We start from the raw sequence: 22,026 nt of genomic DNA on the forward strand, positions 1-22,026 counted from the left end.
TTTATTAAAACACAATTCCCAACAAGACTTGTGTGATTTTTTTGTACTTTTCTGAATCACTTTGTGACAACAGCTGGCAAAGATGCTCTGTACTTGGGGCATTTTATGGAAACAAACACAAATGAAATGAAAGAATTGCATTATATGTATTGTTGAATCCTGCTAGGTTGATGTACTTAATTCCTTTGTTTGCTTTGTTTTGTTTGAAATAAACTAAATCATACAAGTACTGCGCTTCTCAGACGTGAATTTCAGAGTATAGCTACACAGAATTTTCTCCAGGACGGCAAATGATCTTTTATCTAAACCATCAAGTGCTTCTTCCATAGACTAATATTTCTTAGGAACTTAATAAACCTGTTTTCCGTTTGCCATCCATTCCTTATTGTAATATTACCAGCTTACTATTTTTTAATGTAACATAAGCAACTTACTCTTCAAGGGCAGCAGCCCCTAAATTTGTAGATGAAATTCTGAAATATTAAGTTGTTTGCAAGCAGCAACTTTTTCATTAGTTACAGATCTCTTTAATGTGGAATTATTCTGATGAATTTTACTTCTGCAGAGATTATGCACATTGACTGACATTGATGGATTGTAATGACAGAAGTCTGAGTGCCTGTTTATGGGTGAAATGTTCTCAGTTGGGCAGTTTTGTCATTATAGGTTCATATGTTTTGTTTCATTGCTTACTGGAAAAAATGTTCAAAACTAAATATTCAAAACACGCTCTAACAAGTGGTGCTTTATTATGCAAAGGACATCATTTGATTATTGTATATTATAATTTACTACAATCAGGAAGGTGAATCAAAGTACTTTTGCATGGTCCTAAAAATGTGTGCAAGGGGCCTATGATTTGAAAACAGCCCAAAGGTAAACTGAATCTGCCACTGGCCAGATGCATTTTCTTTGAATGTGGATTTCAATGCTGTTTCACTGAATGTGAGTTTCAGGGGCAGAAAAGTTTTAATGCTAAGTCTGTTTTCATTGTGAGACTGTATTACTTTGTTTAGCAAATGTCTGCCAGTGTTTGTACTATAAAACTTGAAATAAAATTTTTAAATTAAATCCAAATATCTGTAATCAACAGTATGCACACTGAAAGTTTTGAACAGTGTTTATGGCAAATGGGAAGAAATGGAGAAATAGCCAAGTAATGGGACACTGGAATGGCTGCATGGGGGGGGGGATGGGGGTACCAAAATTACATGAATCTTGCTTTCACACAGATGTCCAGAATTTTTGACATGAAAAGTTGGCAACCCTAGGTGAAATACAATTGTGTCTATGCAAAGATAGAAAAGTGAGTGTGCAGCCTGTGCTATGGGTCCTGCTGTTGTTCAAATGGATATTTATTTGCAGTACTGTGGCTAGAACTGCACTGTCTTTATCATCTTTTTTACTGTATGCACTGCTGCTGAGTGCATCCTTAAACTACGGTAAAATAAAGTCTGCATGAATACATCAGATAAAGTTGTGTGTAATTTGCTATGGGTCCTGCCACTGAATGAATGGCTCTTTGTTGGGGAGAATTACAGCTGCTAATACCCAGTTTATTCAGGTTTTACTACTGAAATGGAATAAGGAATGTTTGTTTTGTACAGTGTAAGTCAAGTGTCATATGTTTTACTCATGACTACTTTGCATGCAAGATTTTGGTTTGTTGAGTACTTGGCATAAATTATGCTTCACAGCACAAGGAGGTTAAAAATTAGAAGGAATCTTGGTCTGCATGTTCTTGTGTGTACATGTGAGTTTCTACTAGTACTCCATTTTTCTCCCGTATCTGAAAACATGCCACTGAGTGAACTGGAAGTCTTCTGAACTGCACCTAAACGTGCCTGCAGTAAGTGAATGAGTGTAGTATGTGTGGATTGTACATTAAACAGGTGTCTCTATTTCAGTACAATGGGAGGGGGTCATGAGTCGGAAAAGGATCTGGTGGCTGTAACTGCCTACATGCTGTCTTACATTGGGCAAACAGAGGTCAGTGGCAAAGGGTAATATACTGCTGATGTGCACTACTGAAATAAATGGACCTTGGAAATCCTAATGTGATCTCTCCAATGTACATAGCAATAATGAACATCTAAAATACTAAAATGCTCTTCTGCTCTCAAATCACTTGCAAACATGCAGAGCTGAAATGCCATACACACTGCAGGCCTGACTACAAATAGAATAAAATGTAGTATCAGCATATATTTCTGAATGGCAGTACTGTGCTATCACACCACTGGCATTAAACAACTGTGTCCCATAATAACTACCTCCCAGCACAACCAACCCTTTCACCTCACCCTGGCTACATCTCTATGAAAAGTAGCCAAGTACAGAAAGTGGGCAATGACCAGTTTCTAAAACAGAAGTTGAATTGATAGGATAATGAAAATGGAAAGATGAAGACTGCAAAGCATATACAAAATGAAATATAACAAAAAAGGATAAAGTAAGGCTTCACAATATTACAACCAAAAGAGAGGAGCAGACCTGAAGAGGAAGGAGGGGGTAGAAGCATTGAGGGCAACTGTTTCATCCAGGGGGAGATAGTGCACTTTCACACAAAAGGGCACAGAGTACTTGAACCATCTGCCACAAATAATGATGGTGTATGATTCAACTGAGGGGGAACGCAAGGATCCCTAGGACAGAAAAATCTAAAATGAGGTCATCAGAGGGCAAATGTACAATAGCTACAAGAAATGGATGTACTCAATACACCAAAGATCTTTATCCATTAGTTATTTTATCTCTTGATGAGTTCTGTGTTTCCATGTTCCTTATTGTTCTGTTCCACTTCAATTATTTCTTAAGATGGCATGCATGCTAAATGGAACCTATGGCATTTATGAACACATAAGGACATCAGCACACTACAGTAAAGCTAGGTCAGCAGAAGTTATACAGGTAAAGACTATATATGGTGTTGTATGCTATCAGATTACAACACAATGCAATAAAGAACAAGAAATAAAGTTACTCTAACAACACTTAGCACACTCAATTGTATAGTTTTATTTTACTTATTTATCAGGGCTCTCTGCCTATTTGATATCTCAATAATCCTGTGTTTTATTTATTTTACATATGCACTTGGCCTGGACCGTGGCTGAACATGGTCTTCAGACCAGTTCACTTAAATGGTTAGCAAATAAACAAACAACTTAAAAAGTCAGAAACTGAAGAAGCACTATGAAACAATCTGAAGAATTCTTAAAACAAAACTAAAAAGGAGAAATGATCAGCTTCTCACTCCCAGTAGCTGTGCATTACAAAAGTGCAAAAGAGCTACAGCAGCAGAAATCTGAGCTAAAATGTTGACGAGTTTACAATGTTCTATTACATGGTCAGTTCTGATGATAAGAGGACATCAGACAGCAAGACCTTAATTTTTATCCAACACCCTGGACTGCAGAAAACTACAAGGAAAAGCATCCATATGCACATATCAGTTATAACCCATACAATAAAAATAAAAATCAGGGCTGCGTTTTGGTCAACTGGCATACTAGACGAAAATGTTGACGAGTTTACAATGTTCTATTACATGGTCAGTTCTGATGATAAGAGGACATCAGACAGCAAGACCTTAATTTTTATCCAACACCCTGGACTGCAGAAAACTACAAGGAAAAGCATCCATATGCACATATCAGTTATAACCCATACAATAAAAATAAAAATCAGGGCTGCGTTTTGGTCAACTGGCATACTAGACGAAGAAGTATCAAGACTATACTCTAATAACCTGGAATCTTTTCAACACACCTGACCTAAGACTACACTGTACTAACTAAATTAAGATGGGGGTCTAGGGGCCACTACGCACAAACAGCCATGCAGTTATAGATAATCTGAGGTGCATTTTCTAACCTTTTGATTTTATAATGGCCTGAACAAAAATCATATACAGGAAAAGTAATCCAATCATACTTTTTACTCCAAGGAAGAGATGAGATCTTTTAATGCTCAAAGTTAACTAAATAGCAGTGCACAATAAACAGAGAAAAAAATGCTTGTGATGACACCTGTATGTGCATCTGATATCTGATAGTGAGGAAAATGAAAAAATAATGTTTCCAACTTACCTTTTAAAACAGTGCACTGCTCCTGTATAAATATAGTGACCCCCTCCCCTGTGCACCTCTCTGAAGTTTGTGAGGAAAGTTAAAGAAATAATGACCACACTGTCCACAGCTCAACATAAAACAATAACATCTGAGCTGTGGGAGGAACGTTAAAGAAATAAAGACAGTGTCCTATATATGTTTTTGAGCAGGGTAGGTTTTCATCTAGATGGGGTTCAGGTCAGAGGCCTCTACTAACCCAGTGTCAAAATCCACTTATACAGCCTTGGCGTGTGGGGGCCGCAAATTCCCAGAAGCTCTGATGGCCAAAGTATTCTGTGATGCACTTCTATCCCTTTGAGAAATGACTGTAAACTGAGCAAGCTACACGAGGATACACCGTCCCCCCAATCAAACTAACATGACCAATATGTGTCCACTGTTCTAAGACCGTCCTCCTAAATTGCAAAGCTTATAAACAAAGGGACTGTGCCTAGATCTAGGGATGCCATTGTTCCCCTCTACTCAGCCCTCATTAGGTTAATCATTGGGTATAATGCCCCCTTTGGCATTTAAATGTCCAGATGCAGGCAACAACTGGAATGCCCACACAGATAACTTACTAAAAGGACACAAAGCGTAAACAACATGTCCTACACAGACTGACTGAAAGTCCTGTCACTACACAGGGTATCCCACAAACTGCTAAGAGGTAGCCTGTGTCTGGCATACAAGGCATCCTCTGACCCAATACTGACAAGATTTACCGCACATCATCCAAGTCAAACGTTATCAGAAATACTCGATCTAGGGATATAAACCTCTCCTGCAATATCAACAGAATGGTTTGGAGGGACAGGTATATCTCGCAGATGATGCTTCTGCTATAAAACGGACTCTACATCCCAGTTCATCCCTGTGCATATTCAAACACAACTTAGATCTATGGATGGGATTGGGTCCCCTCAAATTATCTAGGGTATGATCCCGGTTATTCTCATTAGGGGTAATATTATTTGAAGCACAAAAAGAGAAACTGGCTAGGCTTAAAATGGCCCATGAGGGTAGCTAGCTTACTACCTATGAAACTATCAAACAGTTAACTAACCACGTCTATGAACAATTCGGTTTACCTTTACAACATCGCAAATAACACATGCGACTTGTCATATACCAGACTCCAAAGGTCGGAAACTGCACTTTCAAATGCTGAAAACACTGAAAGTGCTAAAAAATTAATTCTACATTCTGGGACATGTCAAATGTTTTCGAAACACCCGGCATTTCCGGATGCCTCTAAACACAGTTATGCAAACAATGATGTAAACGATCTCCCTATTAACAAAAACTCCCTTATCTTGGGGGACTTTATCCATCCTTCAATAAACCAAAACATCTATACCACTAATGTAGGATATAGCCAAAAATTCCTGGACTTAAACACAAACTTCCTTGAGCAGATGCTAAATAAACCTACTAGAGGGCAGAGCATTCTTGACCAGATTCTTAAAAAATATGTCTGCCTCATGCACTACTCCTCTTGTTCTTATTCTCCTGTAGAGTCGGACTATTATAAACTTGTGATCTTCTCCTTTAAACTCCCAAAGGTTTTTACAGCAAACCTCACTGAAGTTAAGGGCTACACACATGACGACTTCAACGTATTATATGATGAAATATCAAAATTTACTTTTGACTGCACCTCCCCAGACCTTAGTACAGCAGCAAGCTTTGTTAAGGAATTCTACACCCATCAGAAAATGCATAAAGCCAGCAGCTGCCACCAGAACCAAGCATCAAGGAAAATTCAAAAACAATCCAAACGGGTGGTGCAGCATCATAAACGACAAAAAAAAGAAAAACTCTTTGAATTTAACAGATCCCAAACTCATCTTCCACAGATAATATCAAAAGCATTACAAAGAATAAAAAACAAAGCAAACAATCCGAGATTGTGAACTTAGTGTGGCCTCTGAAGCTAAAAATGATTAAAAATGTACATAAAGCTATGTCAAAAAAATGAAAAAAAAATACCTTGTACTGCTCAGATCTTATTCATAATGAGGCCTCATAGTCTGACCTTAAATGATACTGCCATTATCCTTGACAACAAATGTAATACCAATTTCATCCAGAGACTTCTATTCAAAGCTCCATTATATCTGAATTCCTTACTCCCCAAAACTATCGCTAAAGATCATTTACTGAAAGTGCTAACCCAAGACCAAAAATACTTCATCCATGCGACAACAGCATACCTGGCTGCTTAATTAATAATTGTTTAACACAAGTTTAACTACTGGTTTTGTCCCTGATGCACAAGGTAGTGGTCATGCCTCTCCATAAGAGTGGCCTTACATCCAACCCACGTAATTACAGACCTATTAGCCATACAAGTCACAGCTACAAAGCCATGGAACGTATTACAACTGACCTCAAACTGTGCCATCACAATCTTGTTAAATTTGACCCTCAACAGTTTGATTTTGTGAAGCACTGATCCTGTCTATTTAAGCTGGCAAATTTCAATGAAAGGATTACAGAGGCTGTAGATGATGGCCATGCAGTGCATGCAGCATACCTTGACCTGGCTAAGGCCTTTGACACCATTCTCCATACTGGCATCATACAAAAGCTAAATGCTTTAAAAACTGACCCAATTGTGGCTAGATGGACAGCAGACTGGCTGAAAGACAAAACCCACACTGTGTGAGTTGCAGGTGCCTCAACCGAAAGTATGAAAGTGACCAGCAATGTCCCTCAGGGCTCAGTGCTGCGACCTCTCCTTTTTGGTGCTGACTTTTCAGATCTCCAAGCAGAGAAGCAAGATTTCTGACTAACACAGTTTGCACACAGTTGTAAACTGGGGGATGACGTTAAAGCCATCCTATGACACCCAAGCCCTTCAGAATGAACCTGCTCTGTAAACTCCTGTTACACTAAAATAAGGGCTCAAACTAAAGGTTAACAGGTGTAGAGTATCATCACTTTTAGTTGACAACCCCTCCCCTCATTACACTGTCTAAACAGCTTACCTCTTCAAAAAGCAAATGCAGTTAGGGACCTAGATGTTTGGGTTGACAGCTCCCTCTCTGTTGACCATCATATAACAATGGTTGTCAGAAATTCTTTTACTTGGCTTAGGTAATTGCTAAAGGAATACCTTCAAGGTCAAGAGAGGTAATCACTTACATATACTCAGGCACAGATCAGGGAAATTATTGAGTATGATGCCCCTTTGGGATCCACTAAACTAAACACATCAAAATATCAGAAAGACTCCCAAATACTCCTAACCAGGCCTAAAGTCCCTTTGCTACAATAAAAGGCTGAAGGTTCTATCCCCTTTATTCAGTTAATCTGATTCCAAAAGAAATGGTCTCAGTATAAGTCAGCCCCGATTCCAAAGTATTTGCTCTCTGTGTAAGTGTCTTACTCCAATTAAGCTTGCTTTATAGAGAGCTCTTATACAGGAGTAAATCACTCACATCAAGAGCAAGTCTTTCAGAATTGGGGCATGGTTACATCAGAGTAAGTCATTTATACAGAGAGAAACTGTTCTGGAATCTGACCGAAGTGTCTTACAGACTTCTCGCTTACTGAGCCATTACAGATTTGACTGCCCTGGACCTACTGTTTCTCTTCAAGTCCACTGCTCCACTAACACTTAGAACCAGCCTCACTATTTCCCTTTAAAGAAATTAGATGACTGGATAGGCATCTGCAAATTTACTCCAGGATTGACAGGTATGGCTCTCCTGAAAAGAAGGTGATACCTGAAGGATGGCACTGGCAAGGCGAGAATAGTCATAAAACTAAGTGGTCTTGGAATATTTATGAATCTATGACTATAAAAATATTGTTTTATAAACTAATGAACAAACAATACTGACACCAATTACAAACACGCATGAGTTTTACAAATTTAGTAAAAATAAAACAAAAAAAATTTACCAGGTTGTTGATAGCATCTGTAACTCGAGTTCCATTGTTGAGGTAGTATGTTAAGTGAGGTGACGAAGAGACTAGGTTGCTGAAAAAAAGAAAAATGTAAATAGATAATAAGCAAAACATACAACTGATTAATTAGACATAACCGTAAGTGCAAAATATTCCAGGTGGTTCACACCAGAATAGTCATTCATATTTTAAATTTAAAATCAGTTCATTGTCTTTTATTTATAGTGTTTAAAAACCTAAACACTTGACAAAGATAATTAATAATAAATAAAAACAGAAAACCTATATCTAAAACAAGGCAGAGCTACCATGGAATCATAACTTACGATCTACATAGATGCAACAGAAAAAAATATATATAAATGTACTGTTGAGGTATGCAAATTTACTCTAGTATTCAAATGTATCCTCTGAAGCAAGTGACACTGAAGAGACCTCATAAAAAGGGCTTCAACCTCACAAGCCCTAGAAATCTACAGCTCGTATAGAATCATAATTTAAGATGTAGAGAGGTGGACTACAAAAAAAAAAAAAAAAAAAAAAAGATAAATGTAAAGTTGCAATTTATCAACTTGCACTATGATTGAAATAATCCTTAGAAGAAAGAGAAATTTAAGGGACCTCATAAAAGGGCTTCAATCTCACAAGCCCTAGCAAGGGAAGGGAATTTCTTCTATAGCACCAGGGCCAACTGGCTAAAAGAACATCTGTCTGATGTTTGGGAACATTTTATTTATTTTACATTTGTTGACCGAGACTGTCCGACTGAGCTAAAGAACCCTTTTTCAGCGGAGGTCCAGGGAGAAAAGCTCCAACATATTACACAATTTTCATTACAAATTACCATTAAACAGCAATGTTACAGGATTACTACAAGGCATTAAGTAGCAAAACAATGTTATTTGGGAACATGAAGAAGCCCTCGACTGATGATCTGAGCTGGTGAAGAGGGATATAAAACACTGCTAGCTCTTTTAGGAAAAGGAGAGTCAAACTGCTCAATGCTGAGAAAGTAAAAAAACATCTTAAATATAGATTTAGCAGACAAAGACAGACAGCACAGACCCTGTAATGCAAGAGTAATGTGGCAAAACCTGGGAGACCCAATAAAAACCTGGCCTTGGAATTCTGGGCCACCAGCAGTTGAGGAAGGCTTATACCCAACCGAAGTTATATGTCATTAGTCAACTACAGAAACAAGCCCTCAACTGATGATCTGAGCTGGTGAAGAGGGATATAAAACACTGCTAGCTCTTTTAGGAAAAGGAGAGTCAAACTGCTCAATGCTGAGAAAGTAAAAAAAATCTTAAATATAGATTTAGCAGACAAAGACAGACAGCACAGACCCTGTAATGCAAGAGTAATGTGGCAAAACCTGGGAGACCCAATAAAAACCTGGCCTTGGAATTCTGGGCCACCAGCAGTTGAGGAAGGCTTATACCCAACCAAAGTTATATGTCATTAGTCAACTACAGAAACAAGAGATCAGCAGAATATTGTTGTACTATTAAATATTTTAAATACATGTGCACTGAATATGCAACCAAATTAGAATGCACATTGGGACAGTATTTTAAAGGAAGTAATGCACTGATGATAAATGCTCATAAAACTGACCTCCTTTACTTGAAATGTACAGGGCTTTGCCCCATGCTTCATTTTTTTGTCAAAAACAACCCATGCTTCATTTTTAAAAACATTCAGCAATCTCATAAATGATGCAAATGAAAAATGATAATTGGATCAACTGAAATATAACCGCCTACTCGGTACATTATGTCTATTAAGTGGAATTTATTAAAAAATAATCTGCAGCAGTGCTAGCCACCCAGCAATGTGAACATTGGTTCTAGATGATTGTCAGTGTGTTGATGTGACATCCTGGCTCCTTGTGCAAAAATGTGAAAAAGAGGATGTGGATGGATAGATGGATGGGTTATAAAAAAAAAAAAAGTCACACAGAAAAAAAAAAAGTTTATGATTAGATTTTAAAATTATGCAAATGAAATTCATGAAACCAGAAAAAATACTCTGACACGTCTCAGTGTGAACATCACTGTACCAAAGATGCAAAAGTGACTATAACTGTATTTTTACAAATAAACACGGGAACCAGAAACACATTTTGCAGAGGTCTATCCTTCACAGTGAAAGCATCTGACTTTGCCTATGGAACCCGGTCTTATGACCCCATAGTAATGTAACACTGTTCACAAGACATTCCAGAGTACATATTTTATACCCCACAGAATTTTCACCAGGTAAATGGCAATTGGAGGTGTGATGAGGAAGAAAGAGGTAAGTGAGAACATACATTATGGGAGGGTAATGAGTTGACAGATTTTAAAACTTCCCTAGAGAGTACTCTACCAGAAATATTTGGTAAGCAAATGGGTGTTACTAAGGGAATGATTTTTTTTTTTAACTGGGATAAAAAAATCTGAATTGCCTAGACATAGTTGTTGTCGTTTTTCTTTCGGCTTTTCCCAGTTAGGGGTCGCCACAGCGGAACTCCGGTCCGCTAATGATTGGCAGTAGATTTTTTATGGGTGCCGAGGTGCCAGCTCAACGCCCAACCTTCAACGAAGGCACACCCATTCTACGCATGTCTTTCGAATGCCACTCTACCGCAGGAAGGACATGCAGATTCCACACAGAAGGCTCTCCAGATGAGAATCGAATGGGATAACCTCTTGCTGTGAGGCAACAACGCTACTGCTGCACCAAGTCCTTGTTAAATTTAATTCTGGTGGCTGCCAAAAAAGCAATTACTAGACAATGGAAATCAAAGTCTAAACCAACTGTATTAGAAGTACTGAATATTATAAGAGATGAAAGAACTTAAAGCGGGATTCTTTAGAAAAGGGTAGGAGCAAATTACACACAAAAAAAATGGAAATTATCAGAACAATACATACAGAATAATGTTTTGGAGGACTCTTGAAGTTAAAGGGATGTCATTAATCGATAAATGTATGCAATGCTGGACTGATGATAATTATGCAAAAGAACATATGTGATGTATAACATATGGAACTAGGAATATGTTTATATGGTTTGTTTTCATTTGTATAAACGTATGCGTAGGTCTTAAGTAATAATTTAATAAAAGTGTTAAAAAAAGAATATGCAAGATGTGGATTCAAGTGGATGCGTCTGTAGAATAAAGGATTACTGTTCTTAAAAAAACATAAAAAAAAAGACATTCTTGTGTACACTATAACATTTTATTTCCAGGACCCCAAAACGTATGTAGATTGTAGGTAGTACTGGTGGACTTTCATGAACCCCTCCAACATCTCTGCAGAGATAAGGACTTGATCTACTGTTTCATGGCTAGGACAGAGCCTGCATTGCTCCACCTGAACCACTACTGGATATAGTCTCCTTCCCAGTATCCTGGCATATACTTCCCTAAGGAGGCAAGGACTGTGACCTCCCTATAATTAAAATGCATCCTTCTGAACCTCTTAAAAAAACAGAGGGCATCTACAGGAGATAATCTGAATGCATAATTCCAGCTTTCAACAAAACTGAAAATGCATGCTAATCACCACACCCCAATAAAATCCAGGGTCCTCAGTATTTCCAGATGGATGATCATATGTACTGCAATAACCTTGTCACACATTACCTATCAAAATGGAACCAGTTCCAACATCTGCTCCTGAAACTGCCTCCTCAAAGGAGGGCATGCTGTAGCTACCCAATTCAAAATTTTAAAGGCATTCCTCCCACCGCTCAACAATGTCCCCACAGTTAAGGGCAGTGTATCTTCACCCATTCTAATTAAAGATTTGGCAATATTCTGCCTCTCCCTCCAGAAATTCCAGAAGATCTTCATAAAACTGTATTTTATTCTTTATCATTAATCTTGAACCTTTACAATATAAAGGTATATATACATCACAGTATAAAATCTACACCTAATACAATAAACAACTCTTTCATTTCTTCAATTATAAAGCTCACTTCAGTAAAATTCAGTCATTCATCTTCAATGTTTCACTTGTATACCTTATTTCACTAAACACCACAGCTTAACATTTACATATTAACATCCTCTTTCTTTGGTGGTATTAAATACATAGCAATTTTTATTGCTTATTATCTCCTTAGCAGAGCAATTCCCTTTAGAATACAGCATGGAAAAGTTTATTTACTTCCATATATTTACTTTATGCCATATTACATTAGCTTTCCCATTGCTGTACAAATAAATTAATACATCTTACCCAAAAGTTGAGGAAGAAGTGACTGAAAAAAGGCAATCAGAGAAATAGCATTGGGAGGAGGCAGGGAGGCCAGCACATGGATGATCTGGAGTCTGCAACTGAGAAGCACATGATCCTGAGAAGGAAAGTACAGTTTTGTACCTACCATAAATGTAGATGTTCGAAGATCCACATTGCTGCAGTCCTTACTTATGGGTAGTCCGCTGTCCTCGGTCGGCCCGAATACCAAAGTATTAGGCTGACGTCGGTCATGGGCGCTCAGCTCTGACATCAGAGCGTCAGGGTATAAAAGCGCATGACCGACGTCATATCCTCAGTCTTTTCTTGCCCCAGATGTCAGAAGGCCCTAAAAAGAAAGGCCACAGCCAAAAACAGAGTACCTCCCAAAAAATATGCCCAACAACAACCATCAGCCAAACCATATAACCATGCTAAGCTACAGTGGGGAAGGAGGGAGGGTAAATTGGACTGCAGCAATGTGGATCTTCGAACATCTACATTTATGGTAGGTACAAAACTGTACTATGTTCTTCATCTCACATTGCTGCAGTCCTTACTTATGGGTAGAATCCCAAAGCAACGGGAAAGGGAGGATGGCAAAATCATAAAGCAGTAGGGGCTGCTAAAATGCCCTGTAATATTGCAGTGACAAATCCAGCCCTAGACTTAGAATAAAGAGGAAGGTGGTAATGTTTAGAAAAAGTATGTACTGAACTCCAAGTAGCTGCTTCCAAAATATCCTTTGTAGCCAACCCCCCTTAGAAAGGCAGTAGAAGTGGCAGTAGCTCTAGTGGAATGAGATCTGATTCCAGCCGGAATCTCCTTACCATGATGGGAATAACAGAAAGAAATACAAAACCCAATCCATTTAGAAATAGTTTGTTTTGAAATAGGTTTACCCTGAGAACCCAAAGCAAAAGAAACAAACAACTGCTGAGACTGTCTGAACTCCTTGGTTCTGCTCAAATAATAACGCAACTGCCTGTGAATATCCAAAGTATGCAAAATCTTCTCCCCTTTATTTTGGGGGTTTGCATAAAAGGTAGGCAAATGAATAGTTTGGTTTAAAGCCACACTAGAAACCACTTTAGGCATAAAGGAAGGATTAGTACGCAAAGATACCCTATCCTTATGAAAAATCAAGAAAGGCTCCACTGCCATAAGGGCCTGTAATTCAGAAACCCTTCTTGCAGAAGTAATGGCCAACAAAAAAGCAGTCTTCCATGACAAATACTTTAACTCGGCAGTAGCTGCAGGCTCAAAAGGTTGTAGAGTAAGTTTTTCCAACACAAAATTGAGATCCCAAGCAGGAGTAGGAGCTCTACGTGGGGGTCTTATGTTCTTTGCCCCTCTGAGAAATTGCTTAAACAAAGGATGAGAGAATAAAGGAGGGTCACAGTCATAATGAGCCGAAATGGCTGCAGCATGAACCTTTATGGAGGAGAAGGACAAACCCTTGTCTAATAACTCAGTAAGATAGTGCAGAGAAGCACTTAAATTAGGCTTGGAAACATCAAAGTCCTTCCCTTCGCTCCAAATAAAAAATCTCCTCCATTTATCAGCGTAAACTTTCCTTGTACTAGGCCTCCTGGCCTCCAAAATAACATTCAAAACTTGTTGTGGAAGCTGAGAACCTCCAGAGTCTAAAACAGAATATGCCAGGCTGTTAGATGCAGAGACTGAATTCTGACATTGAGAAAGTGATTGCCCTCCTGAGACAAAAGATGCGGAATCAAAGGCAGAGGCCATGGAGGCTCTCGTACCAAACTCCTCAGTAGTGGGTACCAGTGTTGTCGAGGCCAATCCGGCGCTATTAGAATCATGGATGGCTTGTCTTGTCTGGCCTTCAAGAGTACCTTGGGTAGAAGAGGCAGAGGTGGAAAGGCATATACATGAAGATTGCTCCAACTGAATGACAGAGCGTCCACTTTCCAAGCTGTGGGATGAAACCTTTTTGTGCAAAACTTTGGCAACTGGCAATTTAGTGGAGAAGCGAACATATCTATGTCTGGAGTTCCCCATGACACTGTCAACTTTTGAAATACATGAGGATCCAATTTCCACTCGTGAGGATCCACTATTTGTCTGCTCAATACATCTGCTAAGGAGTTCTGTGCTCCTGGTAGAAACCTTGCCTGAAGATTGAGGTGTAAACTGACAGCAGTCTCCCACAAAATCATCGCTTGCCTGCAAAGAGGGTACGAATGAGTTCCCCCTTGCTTGTTGATGTACCACATGACAGTAGTGTTGTCTGTTTGAATCAACACCTGCCCTGAGTGAAGTAAATCCTTGAAAGCCATCAATGCAAATTGGACTGCTAACATCTCCTTCAAGTTGATATGCAAATGTTGAAGTCTGACAGGCCACGTGTCTTGCACCCATTTTCCATTGAGGTGTGCTCCCAAGCCTTGTCCGAGGCATCTGTCGTTAGAATCTGACTCGCCTCTGGTCGGGTCACAGAGAGTCCCTTGTTTAGGTGACATTCCTGAGCCCACCACAAAAATTCCTTCTGAATGCAAGGTATTATCTGAATGACAGTGTCCAGATCTTGGCAGTGTTGTGTCCATACGTTTTTGAGATACCATTGAAGCTTCCTCATATGCAGTTTGGCATTGGGAAGCACCAGAATACAAGATGCCATGAACCCCAAGGCTTGAAGGACTGTCCTTGCAGTCAGCCTGGACTGTAGAGACATTTGATGGAAATAAAGAGAAAGGCTTCTTTGTTTGTCCGGGGTCAAAAAGGCCATCTGGGAAGCTGTTTTCAGTCTCACACCCAGAAAGCACACGTCCTGAGAGGGTACTAGACTGGACTTTGTTTCGTTCACAGAATACCCTAGGCATCTTAACACTACCATCACATACTGTAGATGCTGAAGAAGCTTGTCCTTGTCTTGTGCAATAATCAGGCAGTCGTCCAAATAAGGATAAATCTGTATTCCTCTCAACCTGAAAAAGGCTATCACTGGAGCCAGAACCTTTGTGAACACTCTGGGCGCAGTAGATAAGCCAAAGGGCAATGCAGAGAACTGATAATGTAAATTTCCAGCCCGAAAACGCAGGTACCTCCTGCAACTGGGCCTGATAGGAACATGAAGATAAGCCTCTTTTAGATCCAGAGTAACCATCCAGTGATCTTTTCCCAGTAAAGGTAAAAGCTGTTGTAACGTCAACATTTTGAACTTTGGAATGTCCAAATAAGTGTTGAGGAGAGATAAATCCAAAATCGGTCTCCACGTGTTCCCTTTCTTTGGTACTAGAAACAGGCGAGAATAAAATCCTAGACCCACTTCTGACAGAGGGACTGGTTGTATAGCTCCCATTTGAAGAAGTAATGAAATCTGCTTGTGAGCCTCTATCCTTTGCCGAGGAGGAACGTCTGGCATGCCTTTGAAAGGAGGCAATGTATGGAAATAGAACTTGTAGCCTTGGTTTATAATGTCCAATACCCATTTGTCCTGGGTGATTAAAAGCCAGTTTTGCTTGAAGAGAGCTAGTTTTCCTCCCAAAGGAGCTGCCAGGCAAGAAGAATCTGGCAGCTGAAAATGCAGGTCATTGGGCCTGTTTACGAAAGGACTGGCCCCTACCCTCACCAGCAGATTGAGCAGGCGAACTCCATGTTCTGGACCTGAAGGTACTCTGAGCTCTGCCCCTCCCACGTCTAGATCTACCCCTAGACTGAGAATCAGAAGAAGGGTACGTCCACCCCTTAGTAGGCCAATTTCTACTAAACTTTGGAGGTTGCACCTGCAAAAAATCTTTAACAGTCTGCATAGACTTAGCCTTGTCTTCCATTTTTTTCAAAACAGACTCCACAGGAGGACCAAACAACACGTCAGACTGTAAAGGGGCATCCAGAATTCTAGATTTAACATGCTCAGATAAATTCTGATCCTTAAGCCAGGCGTGCCTACGAAGAACTGAACCAGTGGCAGCCACTCTAGAAGAAGCCTGTAAAGCATCAAAACCACACTGCAAAGAATGCTTCCCCACCTGTTCAGATACATGCACCAAATCTTGCAATTCTTTACACTCTATGCCCCCTGCCAAAGCATCCACTTTAGATTTTAGCTGAGAAAGGAGGAAATTCTGATACTTCAACATATGAAACTGGCAATTTAAAGCCCTCATTGCTAAAGTAGAAGAGGTATACACCTTCTTACCCCATCTGTCCAAAGCTCTAGCTTCCTTATCTAGAGGGACCGGATTCTTAACAACAGAGGCTCTAACACCCTTAGGCCCCTGACTAATAGTTTCTGGGTCCGCCCTAGGACTCTTATACAGATATTTATGAGCCTCAGGTACCCTATAATACCTGTCCGGTTTAACTGGTGCAGGAGGCATAGAATCTGGATTAAAAGAAGCCTCAGAAAAAACATCCTGAACAACATCCAAAACAGGAGGTATAGCCAAGGGTCTGTGCTGTGGTAAAAACAAGAACTGCCTAAGTCTCTTCCTTGAATCTGAGAAATCCTGTCCTTCCCACTTAAAATGCTCCCTCATAGAGTGTAGGGTTTCTGAAAATGAAAAATCCTCTGGAGGAGAAGCAGAAGGAGAGGAATCCTCTGCATCAGAATCAGAATAAGGAGGAAAATCTTGAATGTCTTCAGCAGAAGACTCTGAATCATCTGAGGCCTGCTCCAAACTTTCTAACTCTGGCTCTACCCTGGGCCTCTTATCAGGAGGGGGCATAGAACCTCTAATTAAAGTAATCAAATCTTCTGCCATTTTAAGCATGTGCTTTTTAGGCACAGACCCTGAAGAACCAGAACTGACACCAGAGGAAGGCAATACAGACCTGCCCTTAGAAGGAGCCTTAGAAACAGTAGCAGAAGGCCTAACCACCTTAGGCATAGAAGGGAGAACAGTAACCTGAGAGGCCCCTTCAGCCTGACCTGCCTCCTGTGAGGCCACATCTTGTAAAATCAAAGTTTCCCCCTGGGACTCAACAGAAACTTCAGCCGGATCCACCTGCACTGTAGCCTCTAAAGGACCGGCGTCCGAAACGGACGAATCATCCTGCCTAGGCTTTAAAGATTTGTCTTTACGCTTCTTCGTGGAAGCGGGCGTCGGAGGATCCGAAGGCATAATATAATTACACCGCTTGCCAAAGACTAACCTAGCGCAATCTAACCTTCGTTTTATAGTGCGCTTATTAAACCTAGCACAAAACCGACACCCAACTACGTCGTGCTCCGGTCCCAAACAAGGAATACAAAGCGAGTGGTAATCCCTATGCGGTATCTGTTTCCCACAAGAAATACAATTATTCACTTTTTCTGACATCCGGTAAATAACTGAGGCAAGAAAAAACAAAAATATTCCCCAACGGGGTACTTAGCCCAACTTGGTATCGGTCTGAAACTCCGAAAACGAAAAATTTCAGAACGCCGAACGGCACTTGCAACGCTGCTTCTGCATCGGACCATGCGGCAAAAAAGACTGAGGATATGACGTCGGTCATGCGCTTTTATACCCTGACGCTCTGATGTCAGAGCTGAGTGCCCATGACCGACGTCAGCCTAATACTTTGGTATTCGGGCCGACCGAGGACAGCGGACTACCCATAAGTAAGGACTGCAGCAATGTGAGATGAAGAACATCCAGGAGTGATTCCTGGAAGTTTATTGTAAACCTAAGGCTTTACAAGGGGCAAACCGTACAGGTGAAGGTACTGAAGCAAGGTCTCAGGGGAGGAAGCCTGAATGAGGTCGTCATCCATATAAGGAAATATTTGAACTACTCTCAACCTGCAAAAAGCAATCACAGGAGTGAGGCATTTGGTGAAGACCCTTCGGGTAGTAGAAAGGCCAAAGGGCAAAGGAAAGAACTGAAAATGCAAGGAAGAAACGAACACAAAAACTTCCTGAAAAGCAGATGAATAGGGATGTGAAGACAAGCATCCTTGAGATCCAGACAGACCAGGAAAACCTAGGGAAGAAGGAAACAGGTTTTGAAAGGATAACATCCAGAAGAAAGGGAACTTCAGAAAGGTGTTCAGCTGGGAGAGACTCAGAATGGATCTCCAGATGCCTTCCTTCCTGGGAACCAGAAACATTCTGGAATAAACCCCCTTCCCCTCTTCTGAAGGGGGAACTGCTTGAATGGTGCCATAACTGAAGACCCCGAAGTAGTTCTGGAAAAAAACTGATGGATTTCCACACTATGAAGTATTCCTAACAGATGATGGAGAAGCCAAGAGTCTTGTGTGATCTTTAATCAACTGGGAAGGGACAGGAAAAAATTAAGAGATAAAGGAATCTGACTGAGGAAAGGGCAAAACAGACAATCAGATGGAACCCTGTTTGTCTTGAAAAGGAGGTTTCTGAGAAGTGGAAGTCTGATTAGATTTAGCATGAGGAACTCACCTAGAACCCTTTCTACCTTTGGGAGGATGGTGAGGCTGTCTGCAAACAAAAGTAGATTTAGAGGAATAATTCCTTTGGAACTTGAGAATAGAAGACAAAAAATATGCCTCAATTCCTGTATGGCCTTCCCCTTATCCTGTAGGGAGTTAAAAAGTTCAGCAGCTGTAGAACCAAATAGGTTTTTATTATCAAGAGAAGCATCTAACACTAGCGTTAATGTCATTTGGCAAAGGCTGGAGACGAAGCAGAGAGTAATGTCTCAAAACTGAACCTAAAGCAGCAGTTCTAGAAGAGGCAGCTGCATCAAAACTACATTTAATAGCATGGAGGACTACTTGAGACATGCAGCCCAGTACAGAAAGGGCCGAGGTCTTCCCTTCAAAACCGAGAAGGTTAAAGACAGTCTGGGAAGGTTAAAGACAGTCTGGGAAGCTGAGAAAGAAGGAACCTGGACAGAAACACTAAAGGCGGAGGCGTGTCCATATTCATTAAGGATATCAACACCTCCAGGCTAGTTGCTCAGAATAATGCATCCGAGATTATCCAAGTGCAACTAACTCTGGGCAAGACCGCAATCCAAACTGTAGCTTGCTACAGATCCCCCACCATGCCCCAGGATTCCCACTCCTCATTTCTTGATACACTGGAAAATATTAGGGTACAACCTAACACCCTAATAATGGGCGATTTCAACTACCCCACCATTAACTGGGAAAACAACTCATGTACCAACTCTTGTGCTTAACGTTTTCTGGAATTCATAAATTCCAACGCCTTGGATCAACTTATCCACACCCCCACCAGGGGCAACAATATCCTAGACCTGGTTATTACCAACATGGGCAACCGGTGTTCCACACCAGAGGTCAATTCCTCATTGGTCAGATCCGACCAAAAGCTAATCACACTAGACATCCACATACCACCGCCACACCCCATTAGGGAAACCACTGTAAAAAATTTCTCTAAAGCCAACTTCACACTTCTTAAGACAGAAGTAGCAAACTTCACGACACCCATGCTGACGGACAATAGAAGTACAACTGCTGACTCTTACACAAATGTACTTTATAAGCACTTACACGACTGCATGGATCGTGCAATCCCTAACAGAACAGAGATGCTATCCTCCAAAAAAAGGAAGCCAATCTGGTGGTCCCCTGCCATAAACAAACTCTACAACATAAGAAAGAAACTGTTGTAAAAAAGAGTAAAATCCCATGATTGGAGGAACTCCCTGGTCAGCCTCAGTAAGAAGCTGAGATCCCTCATAAAATCCTCCAAAGCTAGTTACGAAAACAAAATCACTACTGATTCTAAAGACAACCACAAAGCATTCTATAGCTATGTCAAGAATCTCAATGCAACACTCAGATCTGCTCTGAGTTACAGCACAATGGCACTAAATATACAGAACCAATTGATATTGCCAACATCCTGGCAGATAGGTTCAGTGCTAACCCCCCTCTCATCCCCTAAAGGGCCCATCTCTATACTGGAAGAATGCAAAGTTCCTGTAATCACGGTTGCACAGGTAAAAAACATACTCTCCAAAGCCAAGAACACAGCATCCATGGGTCCTGACAACATCCCAGGCTGCGTTCTACACTAACTAAAGAACGAACTGGCACCCCACCTAAGTACCATGTTAAAATCACAGCCTCACCTCAAGCTTTGTACCCACTGAATGGCGCACAGCAACAGTTATCCCACTCCACAGAGGGGAGCCACCACGGACCCCGGGAACTACCGCCCCATTAGCCTGATGAGCCTGGTCTGCACGTCTATGGAACGTATCATCATGGAACTTATAAACAATGACATTGGTAATCTCCAAACTCTGGACCCTACCCAGTTCAGGTTTGTAAAAGGCTGATCATGTCTCCTAAACCTGACAGACTTCTGTGAAGTGGTCACCAAAGCCGTAGATGAGGGTAAGGTGGTTCACACAGCCTATCTAGATCTCGCCAAGGCTTTTGACATCATCCTCCACTCTGGAATTACAGATAAACTCACTAAAATAGGTATAAATCCCTATGTCACAAGATGGGTTTCCAACTGGATCACTGACAGAACCCCACACTGTGAAAGTAGCAGACTCTAAATCCAACTTCAGACCACTGACAAGTGGAGTACCACAGGTTTCAATCCTGGGTCCTCTCCTGTTTGGTATCTACTTCTCTGAAGTACAGGCTAACACGAAAGGTCTTTGGCTAATGAAGTTCGCAGAGGACTGCAAACTAGGAGCCATAATCAAAACTCCTAACGATGTGGACATCCTACAAAAAGGCCTCACTGAGACAGATGCCTGGTGTCAAAGCCATGGCCTCAAGCTCAATGCCAAAAAGTGCACTGTCATCCCTTTTGGTAAAAACTCTGTACCCATGAACTACCACATAGGCAGCAGTCTACTTAACACCAAAAGAGTGATAAGAGACCTTGGGACTAAGATGGACAGTAGTCTCTCCTTTGTTAATCACATCGCCACATTAGTAGAGAAATCCTTCTATGTGGCACACCTCATCATAAAAGGTTTCTCATCCAGGAAAAAAAGAGGTCATTGTCCCCCTCAACTCGTCATTCATTAGACCCATTATAGAGTACAACACCCCTTTTGGTATGTACCTCACAAGACATCTACAACAACTGGAAAGGCCACAGAAGTATCTCACCAAGAGGATTACCGTCCTCAAACAGATGCCCTACGCAGACCGTCTCAAAAAACCCCAGCTTTACTCCGTTGCATATTATCTACTCAGAGGCGATCTCTGCTTAATATACAAACTATGTCAAACCCAGAGCTGTTGGACATGCTCCACTTAAAGAAATCCCAGGTTAGAGAGTTTGTTCTGCCAGAAGTCAGCTTGCTGTCGACCATTCAGGTAGGACTGAAACGATTTAAGGGCTCCAGTATCTAGACAGAATGTTTACAGGGTGTGGATTAAAAGTTGGTGATCAACCATATCGAATGCCTTGGAAAGATCCAAGAAGAGAGCTGAGGATATATAATTATTGATGCGATTATGGTTTATGGTGTTGGTAAAGGCTAGGAGGACTGAAGTAGGGCTGTGATGAGGACGGAAGCCATGCTGAGTGTCTGCCATAAGGTGATTCTGGATTAGGTGGTGCATGAGTTGTCTATGAATACATTTTTCCATAATCTTTGCAAGTGGAGAGAGTATAGCTATTGGCCTATAATTGGAGAATTCAGTAGAGCTGCCTCCTTTGTGAAGTGGGATTACATAGGATATTTTCCAGATGGTGGTAATTTTAGCTTCTACTATGGTTCGATTGATTAGTATTGAGACGGGGTAAGCAATAGCATCAGCTGATTTTTGTAGGTACTCGGCAGGGGGTTGATAAGCAGAAAGTGTAGTGGGTTTTAATTTTTTGA

The 22,026-nt window shown here is 40.7% G+C and overlaps 1 protein-coding gene across 7 annotated transcripts in view; it reads right to left on the reverse strand.

The window, feature by feature from the left end:
* ADAM15 (ADAM metallopeptidase domain 15) overlaps window positions 1-22,026 on the reverse strand; it is a 1,588,574-nt gene that overhangs the window by 1,193,189 nt on the left and 373,359 nt on the right. For all 7 annotated transcript variants that reach the window (XM_044080074.1, XM_044080071.1, XM_044080076.1 and 4 more), the window contains exon 4: window positions 8,025-8,103. In XM_044080074.1, coding sequence (XP_043936009.1) covers window positions 8,025-8,103 — 79 coding nt within the window. The remainder of the gene's footprint in view (window positions 1-8,024; window positions 8,104-22,026) is intronic.

The sequence above is a fragment of the Protopterus annectens genome, chromosome 8.part0, assembly GCF_019279795.1.
Source record: "Protopterus annectens isolate FY-2018-M chromosome 8.part0, PAN1.0, whole genome shotgun sequence".
Lineage (NCBI taxonomy): Eukaryota > Metazoa > Chordata > Ceratodontiformes > Protopteridae > Protopterus > Protopterus annectens.